The sequence below is a fragment of the Microplitis mediator genome, chromosome 6 (assembly GCF_029852145.1).
Source record: "Microplitis mediator isolate UGA2020A chromosome 6, iyMicMedi2.1, whole genome shotgun sequence".
In the NCBI taxonomy this organism is placed as follows: domain Eukaryota; kingdom Metazoa; phylum Arthropoda; class Insecta; order Hymenoptera; family Braconidae; genus Microplitis; species Microplitis mediator.
In genome coordinates this window covers 18,137,155-18,152,824 of record NC_079974.1, presented here as the reverse complement: position 1 = coordinate 18,152,824, position 15,670 = coordinate 18,137,155, and the positions used below count along the sequence as shown (strand labels likewise).

Here is a 15,670-nt window from a genome sequence, read left to right as displayed (position 1 = left end):
TGCCGCTCTGGTCAGGATTTGGCAATCTTCCATGATGTCTAAAATATTTCATGAGACCTAATGATTCAGTACGATTATGGGATCATGTTCTATGATACTTGAAATATGAAATTCAAAAATAAAAATATTAATTTTTTTTTGTAATACGCAATATTTGGTTTCGGAACCAAATAAACAGACCGGCGGAGATAATATTCCAACGGATATTGAGGCAAATCCTTCCACACATATCGTAATCGTACAATAGGGAAGTATTGATACGAAAATCAGTTTTTCAGTTTCAGTTTTAAAATATCTTTATTAATAAATCCATACAAATGGTTTACATATGTTTTATAATTTGTAACTTTATATAAATTGTTCCTGTTCCTGTGGAACTCTACCAATTGTTTTTGTATTCACTTTATATTTTTCTATTTATAGTTATTTTAGATATGTAGTGTGTTCGTGGTAAAAATTTGAAAAAAGAACCGCTATGAAAAAAATACCACCAATTAAAAAAAAAACCACTAGACACGAGAATCTCTCTCAAGTTTAGAATATAATACTTCTGAAATAAATTTCTTACCAGGGACACTACAAGTGGTAGGCGTTATCTAGTGGCGAGCACCGAACTACTCCCATTGCCATTGTCTAGTACCGACCAAGGTTACTAGAATTAATAGGGAATACGCTACCGGACCTCTTCCTCACACAGAAAAATAAACGAGACTCTTTATTGCACTCGTAGAGTAAATAAGAATTTTAAAACAATTTTTCTCGGAGACGAATTAGAATTTTTGAAAATACAAAGTTTCTAGCTCTTTGTTAAGATTTTAAAAAATGCTAAAGACTCTCTATTTTAGGTTTCCAGTGTTTATCCGTGAATTAAATTGAATTGCAAATCGATTACCTTTACCCCTTAATCAACTTTTTTTTCTTAGTTGGAGCATACGAAAATTCTTGCGTTGAAAGAACAGTACTTATTACGAGAAATCTAATTTCTTTTTGTCAATTCAACAAATATTTTTTGGATCCAAAAAATTTTCGATAAAGAAAATAATTCAGTTAAATTCGCAAATAATTTTTGCAGTAAGCACAGCTAAAGAAATCGTTAGATTTTTGTTAAATTGGATTTAACAAGATATCAACAAGTATTAATTGTTAATTTAAATTAAATATGAAGCTAACGACTTTATTTTAAAATATTATAATTTACCACCGTGGGATTTCTAGTTACAAAATTATTGCAATGATTTGTTTTTATTAAAGGAATTTTGAACATCATTAATTTACATTTTTTTTTTTTTTTTTTTTTTCATTAACATAAAATGAAACTTTCTTAGAGTTCAAATTTATGTGTAAGTTTAATTTAACCCGACTCATCAGCGGCTAATTTCGTTTTTTAAATTACCTATATTGTACTTACATAAATGTAATTTTATAAATTCTAAAGAACATGTCTAATAATTTCAATACTAGAATTTAAAAATATTATAATTAAACTACATGAGCATTAATTTCCTCCACTTAACCTAAGATCCTCTCGGACCCGATAATACGATAAATTAATTGTTAATTCAAATTTTATAATAAGCCAACAATTTTTTCTGTCGCATGAAAGAGCGCGAAATTCAAAAATCTGCCACGTGACCAACTGACGGTAAAAAAACAGACGTCAAACGTTACATGAAAAAGTACCTTAATAATCGAATATATATATACGTCACATAATTAATATATATGTTTACATATTTAGTTATCAATGTGTCTGTGCCTTGATCCACCTCCGCAAAAGTTACCACGAGTTGACTTAAAGGTTACAAGTGAAGAATTATAACAATAAATCGACTAATTAACGGTAAATTAATTTTACAATAATTAAAATAAATAATTTATAGTATATAATTAAAAAACATTAATTATAATTATGAAATGTTACTATGAAATTCTGGAAGTACCTCGTGATGTTAATGATGATGATCTAAAAAAAGCGTATCGTAAATTAGCATTGAAATGGCATCCTGACAAAAATCCAAATGACCAGGTAACTGCTAAAGAACAATTCCAACTTATACAGCAAGCATATGAAGTACTGAGTGATCCACATGAGCGCGCTTGGTATGATAATCATCGGGATGCTATTTTGAAAGGCGGTATCGGTGAAAATTACAAAGACGACTCGATAGATTTGTTCCCATATTTCTCATCCAGTTGTTTCAAAGGCTACGGTGATGATGACAGTGGATTCTATGCCGTCTATCGTCATGTCTTTGAAGAACTTGCTGCTGAAGACTTGGAGTTCGCTGATGATGATGATGAAGAAGAAGTCCCTGGTTTCGGTGACTCCAAGAGCTCGTATGAAGACGTCGTCCATCCATTCTACGCTCACTGGCAAAGTTACTCTACCAAGAGATCATTCGCGTGGTTGGACCCCTATGACATCCGTGATGTTCCCAATAGACGGTATCTTAAACTCTGTGAGAAAGCCAATAAAAAAGTCCGCGACAAAGCTAAGCGTGAAAGAAATGAACAAGTGAGGAATCTCGTTGCTTTCATTCGTAAGCGAGACAAGAGAGTTCAATTGCACGCTCAGGAACTTGCAAAACGTGCAGAGTTGAATGCCAAGAAAGCTCAGGAACGCTCGATACAGCAGCTCATGGATCGTAAGAAGGAACTGCAGGAGCACAAGGAATCTGATTGGTGTAAATTTTCAAATATTGAGGACGAGTTAAAAACAATAGAAGCAAATTTGGCGGCTGAGTTTGGCGATGAATTGTCTGCTGACTCGGAAGATGAAAATGAAACGAGTGAATCAGATATTTTGTACTGCGTTGCTTGCAATAAACATTTTAAAACCCCTAAGGCTTTTGTTAATCACGAGAATTCAAAAAAACACAAAGAAAATGTTTCGATTATAAAAAATATCATGATGACTGATGATAAAATGTTTGATGAAGATGAGGACAAAACAAATTCTAAGTCTACGTCAGATGAAGAAAAAATATCTGACGATGATGATGATGATAAACCCAAGAAAAAGTTTCATGTTTCTCAACCTCTGTCGGACGATTTTATTTTTCCTGGAACGGAGGAACCACCTAAGGATGATGATGATGATCAGGCTTCAGAGGGCGAATTAATATCAGATCAAGAAGACGAAGAAGATGACTCGTTAGTGAATACTGCGCCGGAAATAAAAAAGAAGAAAAATAAGAAGAAAGGAAAAGTCATTAAAAAAGTCATATACGAAGATGATGATGATGACGACAATGGAGATGCGTTTGATTTAGACGCAGGTCTTTCTAAGAAGCAACGAAGACGGGTTAAAAATATGCTGGATATTCGTGGAAAACAAAAAGACGAAGTTGCTCTGGATGTTGATAAAGACATGGAAGTTGATAACAAAGATAATGAAGTGAACAATCACGATAGTAATGAAGAAGCTTTTGATTTGGACGCTGGTCTCTCTAAGAAACAGCGGAGACGGAGGAAAAATTTAGATGCAGGAAAACCAAAAGACGAGAAAGTGTCCAAGGAAGCAGATCAATCCAAAGCTGATGGTAACAAAAGTAAACTCGAAGATGGAGACAAAGAGACGGAAAAATCGAGTACCCGAGAGAAAAGTAAAGGAAAGAAAGCCAAGGAGGCGAGGAAAGCTCAAAAAAATTCGTCGGGAACGAAAAATAAAACGAAACAAGCTCTGGAAGTTGATGTTGAGGACATTGAACATTGTTGTGTTACTTGTAAAGCTGAATTCTCTAGTAAAAATAAATTACACGACCATTTAAAAAAATCAGGACACGCAATGTACTTACCCAGTGTTGCTCAAAGCAAAAAGAAAAATGATAGGTCTAAAAAATTAGCTATTTCTGACGGTGACAGTGATTGAGTTTTGCTCCGTATTTTAATAACTGATAAAAAACTTGTATTATATTATTTATTTGTAATGCCGGCCGTCTTGTATAAATAAATCGACAAATTAATTTAGACTACAAATAATATAATTTACCGCAAAATTATCCGGGTCCTTTTTTTTTAATATTTCAGATCACGGAGCAAAAGAGTTTCATACAACATGAATGCTATTCATGCTATTGCCAATCGCAGGCAAGTCTTAAACTTACTATTGTTGATGAGAAAAATAAACGAGTAATTTATTTATAAATTTAATTGTAGATTAGCGACCGAATCAACTAAAAAATTGATTTATCCAGCAGCAGATCGTAATAAGGATCCAATATTGAATGTTCTCAAAAGAATAATATGTCCAGGAGCGAATCAAGTGTTTCTTGAAATATCGTCTGGTTCTGGTCAGCATATCACCCACTTTGCGCCGCATTTTCCTCAGGTGACGTTTTATCCTTCTGAATGTGAGCACAGATTACTGGAGAGTATTTCTGCTCACGTTAACGGTCTTACGAATGTCCATCAGCCAGCTCTCATTGACATTACGACGAATTACACGACATGGGCTGATGGTATTTTTACTAAGGATAGTGTTGATTATATTTACAACGCCAATATGATGCACATTTCGCCGTACGAGTGTTCAATTGGACTTTTTAAAAACGTCGGCGAGCTTCTGAAACCTGACGGTACCTTAATTACCTACGGACCTTATGCTGTTGATGGCGAAATCACTCCCGAGAGCAACGTTCAGTTTAATAAATCCCTCAAGTCTCAAGATCCTCGCTGGGGACTGAGAGATATCAGAGATTTAGAAAAATTAGCCGCGGAAAATAATTTAAAACTTGTTGAAATATTCGATATGCCGGCTAACAATAAGACTTTGATATGGAAAAAAATAATTTAATAAATAATTAAACTATTATATCTTTTATTTTAACATTTATACTAGTGCAGGATAATTTTAAATCCCATATCTCATTTTTTTATATAAATTCAAAATTTTTTCATCTTGACAGCAATAAGTTATCAATAAATAGTTTTTTTCGTACAATAAAAGCGATTGTTAAACTGTTAATATTTACAAAATTAAAAGCAATTATTTTGTCATCGGAATAAACAAATTACTGAAGAAATCAGTACACTTGGTATCCAAATTTTTAATTTAGCCGTTGAACTTCTGTACCAGTGGGCAAAAAGTACTGGAAAAATTAAATAATTATAAAGTAAATATTTTTTATTTCATGTAAGATTTAGTTTTAGTTACTTACAAGTGTCATCTTGACTTGTAATCCATCCGATAATCGGTTCAATTTCATTTTGTCGTTGCAACCATTTAAATAGTGGCTCAAAATATCTCAGCAAAGGACCTACGTCAATTCTATTCATTTTTCCTCGTGTCATTATTCTTACTACTTCTTGCCAACTTCTTGATGATCCTTGTGATAATATTTCTCTATAAGATCATTAATAAATTTTAATTAATATTAAATTGATACACTGAGAAAAAATTATCCATTTCTTAATTTTAAATTTGAATTTATTGTAATTTTTCTTCAATGTTCCGTAACAAAATATAAAAAGACAAAATAACCGCAGACAAATTATCCGCGCGACAAAATAACAGGAAAAATAAATGTCAGTTGACAAAATATCAGCGACCAAAGAAATGTCAAATCGATATATTTAAATAACTAATTATCAAGCGAGTTTTGGCAAGTTATTGAAGTATATAATAATAATAATATCGATTATTTTCCTATGAAAAGAAATATAATTTCTTAATTAAATTTTTCTTACGGATATTTTGTCCGCGGATATTTTGTCTGCGGATATGTAGCCGCTACACTTTAAAAATAAATAATAACTTACGATAATAAACGACCAGCTTCTTGTGATCGATAAATATCACACAGATGCAAATCTCCAACATGTCCTGATATGTCACAAAGAGATTCAAACAACTGAAACTGCATGACAGCTCCAACAAAATATTTTGTGTAAGGAATATCCGCGGGTATGTGATATTTAGCACCAGGATCAAAGTCTCGTTCAAGTCTCGGTAAAGGTGGCACGATTCCTTGGTACTGAAGTCTTAATTCCCACCAGCGAGTTGTCATATCTGCTACTCCATCGCTAAATACTCTCCATCTCCACTGGTAAAATATTTTTATATAAGTAATACTAATTACTGGCATAATAAATATAAAAATATGTCGTTACTTGATCAATAATATAAGCGAAAGGTAAATAGACAATTTTCCGCAGCGCCATGAGCATTAAAAAATTAATGTTACGCTCGTAATCTTCAGTTGAGTTATTGTAGAGACCTATTCTTTGAAAATGTCGCGGGTTCATTATTGATAATTCAATAGCATCACTGACTGCCTCATGGAATCCTGGAAGTGCTTCATTGCGGAAGATGTACGGCTGGTCTTTGTACTGGAGATAGTATTGGATGTGAGCCATTTCATGATGCGTTGACAGCAAATCTTCCATTGTCACTTTCGTACACTGTTTAATTCTAAATAATCAACAATTATTTATTTACTCTGATGATTGTAAACTTATTAATTAATTAATTATTGACCTGTAATCTATTTTATTACAAAAATCCCAAGCACTAGCAGTACATTTAACTTCACGATCAATTGGCTTTTCAAACATTGAAAATCTCCAAAATTCTGGCGGCGTTGGTTTCATACCCAGTGATGTGAAAAAATCTTCGGCGACTTGGAACATCCTAAAGTAAAAAAAAACATATCCAGCCATATCCGGAATAGAAAGTTTAATTTATTATCTTATTAAAAAATAATAAAAATTGTGAGTATGAATGTAGCAGACATGCGACAATTTATAAATTTAAAAATAATTAAATTTAAAAAAATGCGTTCGCTAAATTTTTATTGATCTAAATACGCATTTTTTAATTTTTATTTCTTACATTTTATTTATTTATTCAAAAATTTTAAAATCGCCACTTGTCAGTTACATTCACATTAAAAATTAAAAGCTGATAATTATTCTAATTAAATGAAATAATTAATACCTCAAAGGAGTAAATCCTTGAATAATCATTTCTAAAGTAACGTCAAATCGACTTGCCCCAGCATAAGGTTCCACTAAATCATAAATTCCCTCCCAATTCTGCGCCCACATGTTTCCCAATAAGTGAGCCGGTAGTGGACCATCTGGACGCACTTTATCACCGTATCTATCAATCAACTTTGTCCTCACATAAGTAAAAAGATTTTTATAAAGTGGATTTATTGCTGAAATAACTTCAGCAATATTCTGCTGGAAGTAATCATCCTCGTATGCTTCACGCATCTGATCTCCAGCGTCAGTAAATCCATTAAGTCGAGCAGCTTGATTAGCCAATTGGACATATCTCATATATTTATTTTTAAGCGGTGGTCCAACAGCTTCATGCCAAGCTCTCCAGTAGTGAAGCAACTCCTCGTAATCTCGTGACTGTGCCATTATTTTGCTTACGTCCGCACTCATGTCCATGTCGCAGGCAATGCCCATTTTTTTGTAGGGACAAAGTCGAGCTCGGGTATGGAGTTCCTTCATTTCGACTATCAGGTGATGAATCTTCATAAAAAAAAAAAAATAATATATGTAATTACGTTTATTTAAAGTGATAATTAAAATAAAAATTAATTACTTCATTAAATTTATCTTGAGTCAAAGCATTTCTTCCTTTCATGGTAATAATTTTTAATTGTCTTCTTGCCAAAGGATCAGGAATACGCGTCCATGCAAAATTAACAGCTTTACGCCATGAAGATCTTTCAAATTTGAGTTTCAACGTCTGCTCATCCAACTAAATAAATAATTAACATTAATTTAATTAAACAAAAATTATTTATTCATTTTATTTACCATTTTTCTACGATTACTGTCAGTGATATTTGTAGCAAAATTCCACTGCGCCATCATAACTTTATTACAAACAGCAGAAGCTTCTTGATCATACTCTCGTAAAAATTGCAAGGCCTCGCCCAAGTTGACATTAAGACCCTGGAAGATAATTGTTAAGTAAATTCAAATTACTCATGCCAATATTTAAACCATTTAAACAAACAACTCCCGCGAAATAAAATAAGTTATCACACTAAATTTAAATTCAAATTCAAATTCAAAAAAATATTTACCTCCAAATAACGTCCATTGCAATTATCAAATAAATTTATTGTAACACTGATTAGTATAAATTTTAAAATACTCATTGTGTTGTATTGTAATTAAAATTTATCACATTGTCAACCCAAACAGTTTGATATGAGAGAAATATATAAAGGGTTGATGTCAATGGCAACCGAGGTATTGATTCATCAGAGCTTCATTAGCAGATATTACAAACTAAGTAATCGCAATTAGTTTTTATTTGTAGTTGTGTTGGTAAAGTATATGACAGTAGAATTAAGACTGACTGACTGACTAACAGAACAGAATTGTCCAAGATACAAGGATCCAATGGATTATTTCTACGGATACATTGAGCTAGAAGAGGAAGGGACAGGCATCGTCAGAGCGTGAAGCGTGACTGCAACTAACGCACCATGGCACGAGCCAAAATCTTGACTTCTTTATTTCTTCTTACTCTTATTCTTCTCAGCATTAAACGCAGTACAAATATTAACTACGCACTATGTACTATGTACTAGTCATTGTTGATCTCTATATCTAACTAAAAACGGTCTATCTTAACGGGATATTCATGGATTTTCCCTTTTTTGACCTAAAAATTCATCTTCTGTGAATAATTATCACAAGTTTTTACTTTCAACGGTACTTGGACTCGAGACTTGAGTAAATTTATTATAAAATACTCATCAAGGTGTCATTTATAAATTTATAAATAAATAGATAATGATATGATCGAATAGATATTTTTTATCGGTAACTATTTCCGGTTCTATCTTCCGTTCACGAGGAAATTGCCAGCTCTTTATTACTTAAGTCTTGGACACATTGTCATTGCAATTTGTGACGGTGGAATATTGTGATAATAGCTACCGTTGGGATAATTGCATTAGCCTCTAGTTACTTTAAACATTGTTCACTGTCCATTGTTGAAATAAACAGAGTATGTTAAAACAAATAAACAAAATATTATTAAAAATTACATGTGACAGTTTCAATGAAAAGTAGAATTCTCTAAAAAAATTTTAAAAATTATTAACGACTGGAGTCGCTAAAAATTATAATAATAATTATTATTATTATAAAATTAAATGAATGAGACTTACAATTAATTTGATAAAGAATTTTTTTAAAAATTAAACTGTCACTGAATGATACTGGAGTCAGAAGACAATTAACAATTTTCGGAATTTTTTTTTCTAACAAATAAATTACAAAAAAAAAATCTAAAAAAATGCACATGTAGAAAATTAAAAAAGCTATAGGTGCAATTTTTTGAAATATTTTTTTTTTATAATTTATCGCTTATAAAAAAATCCAAAACTTATTGGACGTCGGCTAACTTACGATCCTGAAGTTAGCAGACAATTACAAAATTTAGGATTTTATTTCAAACAATTAAATTTGAAGAAAAAAATAAACTGAAAAAATGCATGTGTAGAAAATTAAAAAGACTATAAGTGCAATTTTTTGAAATATTTTTTTTTTATAATTTATCGCTTATAAAAAAATCCAAAACTTATTGGACGTCGGCTAACTTATGATCCTGAAGTTAGCAGACAATTACAAAATTTAGGATTTTATTTTGAACAATTAAATTTGAAGAACAAAAGAAACCGAAAAAATGCATGTCTAGAAAATTAAAAAGACTATAAGTGCAATTTTTAAAATATTTTTTTTTTTTATAATTTATCGCCTTTTTAAAAATCCAAAAATTATTAGACGTCGGCTAACTTGAGTATTATTGTCACTGATTATTTATTTAAATAATGAAAGTATGAATTCTAATTATAAAACATAGAAATATGAAATTTAAATTATTCAAATTTTATTGCTATAAATTTATCAACAAGTGTATAAAGTGTTTATATAAATTTAAGGCACCTATTTAATTATATTAATTAACTAATTAATTGATTCAGTGTTTATTTTAATAGATTGCAAGCGTGATTGTCGTCTTTTAAAAGCCCGTAATGTTGATTTCTGTATATGTTTGTGTCTCTCTATACGTTTGTAAGTTTTCTTCATCTCCTCAAGCTCCATTTGTACGCGAATAAAATCAATAACATCTGGCATCTACAAAAATTTATTTAATATAAATTTATCATTTATTCATTTATTTATAAACAATTAATTTTACCTTGTAGCCTTCAAGTGCTTCAGTCACTTCAATAATCTGCTGGTCCATTTGCTGAATATGTGACTGCGATAATTCCAAATCTTTTTTCAATTTTTCAATTTGATTTTTCTTAACATCTATTTCTCTCAGAGTATTTTTCAATGTTGTTTGCTGTTCAGTCAAACGATCTTTACAATTACTCAGTTCAATATTATAACGGCCGGTTATTTTCTTCAACTGTCCCAGCTGTTTGTTTTTCTCATCAATCTTTTTCAAGTACTCTTCATTCTCAATAGCAAGCGCTTGAAAATCAATAAGATGAAGTGTCTCTCCAAGTTCTTCTCGCTGTCTTAATTGCAATCTAGCTTTTTTAATCTGACTTTTAATGGTCAAACTTTTTAGTCTCAACTTATCAATAACGCGGTCCACAGTCTTGGTCCATGTCTCCATGTAACGTAGAAATTTGTCACCAGATATTTTGCCATTTTTATCAGCGCCTTTTTTCACGACTTGAACCTCCAGTTCTTTTCTCGCTTCATCAATATCCCGTATCCGCAATTCAATTTCTTCGAGCTCTGCTGTAAAATTTGATTTTTTTATCGATATTTTTTTTTCACATACCGCCAACTGGTTTTTCATTTCCTCTATCTCTTTGTTTGCCATTTCGATACGATGAGACAGTGTGATACTAAATCATAAATCATAAAATATATAAACTAAATTATAGTAGAAAATAAAAGTCACTTAGGGATGACAGTCGAGGGTATAATTTATATAAAATAAAATTTATACCGCAGTCCTTTCGGTGATGGATTAGTGGTAAGTATTGACGCAAAACCGCGACTTCCACTAAAAGTTCTTATACTGCTGCTACTTGTTGGTGATATTGGTGTACTTGCTTTGGTTGCTAAGCTTATTCCTGCGGTACTTTCTCCACTAAGTAGACGTGGTGATGATTGTACCATTTGCGATGATATTAATTTAGCTGCCTCTAATACTTGTGACATTGCTTAATCATAAATATATAAATAATCAATCACTCATATAGATTTTTAATTTAATAATTCATAAATTTACTACCCGATTTCTCGACTTGTTTAAATTTATTTGATTTCATTCTTATAAAAAATTATCAGTTACTACACTGTAAGAACTTTGCGGAGTGGATGACTGTTTATTTAATCCCGGAGTAAAATTTACTCCTAGGGGAAGTTAATTTTAATATTGAAACTCTAAATCAGAGTGGATTCGGATTTAAATAAAATCCAGATCACTCCGAAATCACTCCGCTAGAAAAAAAAACTTTCAATTTACTCCGTATGCGAAGTAATTTTTTTTTTTGACTCCGGGACTCCGAGTGAATTCGAATTTAAATAAATTACTCCCGATTTTTCAGTGTACACTTATAAAAAAAATTTACTTTTACTAATAAACAGTAAAAAATCGGGAGTGAATTTGAAGTCCTCTCGGAGTTCTGGAGTAAAACAACATTAGTCCACATGTGGAGTAAATGAGAGTTTGATTTTTTAGAGGAGTGATTTAGGAGTGATCTGGAATTTATTCAAATCCATATTCACTCCGATTCAGAGTTTTAGTATTAAAATAAACCTCGGAGTGAATTTTACTCCAAAGGGATTAAATAAAATAGACAGTCACCCGCTCTGCATTTACTCCAGATTTAATCCGCACATTTTTTACAGTGTAAGTATATTTTTGTTATGGAGATTAATGGATATGTTAAAAAAAAATTTTTGACAACTAAGTCATGAAAAATATAATTTATATTAACTTACTCTGTACTGATTGAGGATCGTGACGAGCTAAGTAACGTTCAAAGACATCATTTTCTAAATTTAAAATTCTATTAGTACGTATCGACAACTCTAGACATGATTTTAATTCTTCATCAGTCATTTCTTAAAATAAAAAAGCAAATTATTAAATCATTAAATCAATAAATGTTAATAATTAATTACCATCGTAACGAGGTTCTTCTTCAATGCCAAAGGTCGTACGTGATGTAAAACTTAATCCACTAGCTCGTTTCGCTGATGACATTTTTTTTATAATTAATAATACTAACCCCCCGATTGGTAATAAATACTTTTAATTACTAATAATTAAGGAATTTTTAATTTGACATTTGACAGTCGGGTAATTTGGAGATATTCTATTTTATTTCTGTCTAATTTATTGTGTATTAAATACCAAATCCCACCAAAAATAATTACAAGGCACAAGTGAATGTGTGAATATAAAAGGACAAATATATCTATATATATATTTGTATACTTTTAATTAAATTATTAATTAGTCAGATAATAATCCTTTTTCTGTAACTTGGATTCCGTCTGCAAAGAGAATGTATTTAATACCAAAACCCTTTTGTTGTGAACTGTATGATCTTATAACAGCTTGAGTTCCATCAATTTTAAAAATCATTTCTGCTCCGTCATCAACAAATTGATTCTGCAATAAAATGTAATTTTTAAAAATAATAAATAAATGTCATTCTGACAGCCGACATCTGACAATTTTAGTTTTTTTATGATACGCAATGTAACAGACATTAAAAAATTTTTTTATTTTAAATAAATAAATAGATAAAATACTCATGGAAAGAACTGTCAAAAATTCCTTATCAAAATATTTTTATGCATGTTCTGAAAATTGTATTTTACTTACAAGTAATTTTTTTATAAAAATTTTAAAATTGCCTGATGTCTGCTACTTTCAGTATCATTTGTTTTTAATTACAAAAATTTACATAAAATTTTTTTAATTTCTTCTCGTGCTTTTTTAAAAATTTTTGCCTGTCAATATTTACTCTGTTCATTGAAAGTAAGTAAATTTTTTTTATTACCGCTACATAAATATGATAATTTTGAAAATAAACAAAGTAAATTTTGACAGGCAAAAATTTTTTAAAAATGCATGTGAAGAATTTAAAAAAATTTTATTGTGTATATTTTTAAAAAATTTTTATGACAATTAATTTTGTAATTAAAAACAGTGAAATTTTAACAGGTGGCCACAAAGAAATGATTTCGAAATTCCCTGATATTTCCCGGTTTTCCAGTTAAGTTTTTCACATTTTTCCCTGATTTAGAAATTTTATTCGTATCATTTAGATATTCAAAGTTTTTATTATATTTTCATTTTTGATAATTAAATTTGATAATTAAATCATGCGAGAAACCAGAAAAAATGGCAATAAAATAAATTAATGTTGCCTACTTTTGATTATTCGATGTTAAAAATGTATAAGTTAAAATATTTAATAAGAAATTTTATAATTTAAATAAATTCAAAATACAATGGCAACAAAAATTAAGGGATATTAAAAAATTTCAAATTTTTTAATAATTTTCAACAATTTGTAACTCGAAGAAAAATGGTCGTACAATAAAAACAAAAAGTCAAACTGTAGCTTCAAATGTCTAGTTTTCTGATCTGGATCTTAAAATTTTTTTACTATGCACGGTTCCGGAGCAATCAAAAATCAATCATAATTATCGAAAAAAATTTATTGAAGCTCGAAGACCGTTTTTAAGACGAGCGAAAATTTGGTAAATTTATTTTTCGATAGTCTTCTTAGGATTACTCCGCAACCGCACATAATAAAAAATATAAAGACCAGATTAAAAGACTAGACACTTGAAGCTACAATTTGTTTTTTTGTTTTTGTCGTATGAACATTTTCTTTTGAGTTACAATCTGTTGAAAATCACTTTAAAATTTGAAATTTTTTTAATATCCCTTAATTTTTATAACTAGTGTATAATTGAAATTTTTTTTAATTTTGTACTGTTACAATTTAATTCCCGGATACTTTTCGAAATTCCCTGACATTTCCATAATATTTCCCTGATAATTCCCGATATTTCCGGTTTGTAGCCACCCTGTTTAAGTTGTCGGCTACACTTTCAGTATCATAAATAAATAAATAAATACCTCAACTTGTACTTCTTCTCCATTCATCCAAACCGACAATGAATTTTTATCCAATATAACTTTATATTTTTTTTCCCCAATTCTAACAATCCACGTCTCAAGAATTTTCGACTGCTCCTGAATAAAACTAGTGAAACTTTTTCCATTAACCCAAAGTGTGTACGAGTATTTTAAACCTGATATGAAATCCATATAAGATTCTATTTAATTTAACAATTAAAATGATTTAAAAATATAGTCAAATTAAAAATATATTTATGCGATACCTGGTATTGGATCAACTCGAATAATAAACTTGGTACCACCATAGACAAATTCTTCGTCACCAACTAAACGAAACATCCAGTCACGATGAATAATTGTCTTGCCATTAACACGAACAACTCGTTTACCAGATGCTGTTCCATGTTCAAATTCAACTACACGATTTCCATCATGCAGAGGAACAATCCAACGAGCTGTTGGTTCACTCGGCATTTCTATTAATTTCACATGACATTTGTCTTAATTATAATAACATTTAAATAAATAACATTCCAGACATTGATTGCGCCAGCAAAAGGTCTTGGTTACTAAGTTCTTAAAGTCGTAGTACAATTTTGTTTAATTTAGTTTCGATATTGATTTAACGATTTATGAATGGAAAAGTAGCGGCTTAAATTATTTAACGTCCATAGCACATGCGTACGTTTTATTTTATTGTTTTAAATTTCATTTACGTCATAGTATTTAATTGAAGACTACTTATAATTGTAATAAATAATTAATATAAACAATTAACGGTTGAAGAAAAAAATATCACGTTAATTTATTTAATTATTTATGATTTAGAAAACGTACATTTATTTTTCTTGTTTGTTTGTACATATAAATAACCATATTAACAATTTTATGGTTGTTTCTTGTTTTTTATTTAACAATTAAGAAATCTAATTAATTAATTATATATTAAAAATAAACAATACGAAGCTAATTATATTATTATATTAATTAATAAAAAATTTATAGTTTTATTGAATTATTATTATTATTATTATTATTATTATTATTATTATTATTATTATTATTATTATTTATTGTTAATAAATTGCAACATATTTTAACTTACAAATCTGTTTAACCAGACAAAAATAAAACCATTTAATTGTTTTACAAAAACCTGTAACTTATACTATTTATTTAATTTGCAAGCAATCTATCCATCTATTCTATTATTTTATTTTTTTTTCTGTTTGATTTTGTAATCAGCAAATTAATTATTTGTAGTCGGTTAATATTTTATGGATTTTATTTAATTAATTTGTCAACAGTAGTTATATAAAATATACTGTTATAGATTACCGGTGCAATTTTTTTAAATACATTAATTACTGCTGATGGAAAAAAAATATATGTGTATATTTTTTATGATTATGATTTTAAAATAAATTTATAAAATTAATTAGTTAAATATTATAATTAAAAACAATAAACGACAAACGTATACATGTAGAATATAATTTGCTGTATTAAATTTACTTGCAGCGTTTATTAATATATCTATATATATATATATTT

The 15,670-nt window shown here is 29.7% G+C and overlaps 5 protein-coding genes across 6 annotated transcripts; 2 read left to right on the top strand and 3 right to left on the bottom strand.

Annotated features, from left to right (window-relative positions):
* Nucleotides 1–1,697: 1,697 nt before the first annotated feature.
* LOC130670325 (methyltransferase-like 26) lies at nucleotides 1,698–4,795 on the top strand. Its single transcript, XM_057473688.1, has 3 exons — nucleotides 1,698–1,840; nucleotides 4,030–4,089; nucleotides 4,159–4,795. The coding sequence occupies exons 2-3, from the start codon at nucleotides 4,058–4,060 to the stop codon at nucleotides 4,793–4,795; spliced, it is 669 nt and encodes a 222-aa protein (XP_057329671.1). The 5' UTR covers nucleotides 1,698–1,840; nucleotides 4,030–4,057.
* LOC130670322 (dnaJ homolog subfamily C member 21-like) lies at nucleotides 1,834–4,023 on the top strand. Its single transcript, XM_057473684.1, has one exon. It carries the CDS (start codon nucleotides 1,910–1,912, stop codon nucleotides 3,869–3,871), a length of 1,962 nt encoding a protein of 653 aa, XP_057329667.1. The 5' UTR covers nucleotides 1,834–1,909; the 3' UTR covers nucleotides 3,872–4,023.
* A 153-nt stretch (nucleotides 4,796–4,948) lies between the features above and the next one.
* Nucleotides 4,949–8,716, bottom strand: LOC130670323 (angiotensin-converting enzyme-like). The gene is made up of 9 exons (XM_057473686.1): nucleotides 8,049–8,716; nucleotides 7,777–7,914; nucleotides 7,559–7,717; nucleotides 6,938–7,485; nucleotides 6,479–6,631; nucleotides 6,112–6,412; nucleotides 5,761–6,044; nucleotides 5,160–5,344; nucleotides 4,949–5,090 (listed from the first exon to the last, which is right to left on the bottom strand). Exons 1-9 carry the CDS (start codon nucleotides 8,121–8,123, stop codon nucleotides 4,996–4,998), a joined length of 1,938 nt encoding a protein of 645 aa, XP_057329669.1. The 5' UTR covers nucleotides 8,124–8,716; the 3' UTR covers nucleotides 4,949–4,995.
* Nucleotides 8,717–9,870: 1,154 nt separating this feature from the next.
* Nucleotides 9,871–12,276, bottom strand: LOC130670324 (coiled-coil domain-containing protein 113-like). Its single transcript, XM_057473687.1, has 5 exons — nucleotides 12,136–12,276; nucleotides 11,953–12,075; nucleotides 10,952–11,168; nucleotides 10,181–10,847; nucleotides 9,871–10,116 (listed from the first exon to the last, which is right to left on the bottom strand). The coding sequence occupies exons 1-5, from the start codon at nucleotides 12,215–12,217 to the stop codon at nucleotides 9,946–9,948; spliced, it is 1,260 nt and encodes a 419-aa protein (XP_057329670.1). The 5' UTR covers nucleotides 12,218–12,276; the 3' UTR covers nucleotides 9,871–9,945.
* A 157-nt stretch (nucleotides 12,277–12,433) lies between these two features.
* Nucleotides 12,434–14,748, bottom strand: LOC130670326 (fas apoptotic inhibitory molecule 1). 2 transcript variants are annotated; one of them, XM_057473690.1, is made up of 3 exons: nucleotides 14,380–14,712; nucleotides 14,114–14,289; nucleotides 12,434–12,628 (listed from the first exon to the last, which is right to left on the bottom strand). In XM_057473690.1, exons 1-3 carry the CDS (start codon nucleotides 14,588–14,590, stop codon nucleotides 12,470–12,472), a joined length of 546 nt encoding a protein of 181 aa, XP_057329673.1. In that variant the 5' UTR covers nucleotides 14,591–14,712; the 3' UTR covers nucleotides 12,434–12,469. The 2 variants fall into 2 exon arrangements, with proteins under 2 accessions (XP_057329673.1, XP_057329672.1); XM_057473689.1 differs by having other exon boundaries at nucleotides 12,435–12,628; nucleotides 14,114–14,313; nucleotides 14,380–14,748.
* Nucleotides 14,749–15,670: the final 922 nt, after the last annotated feature.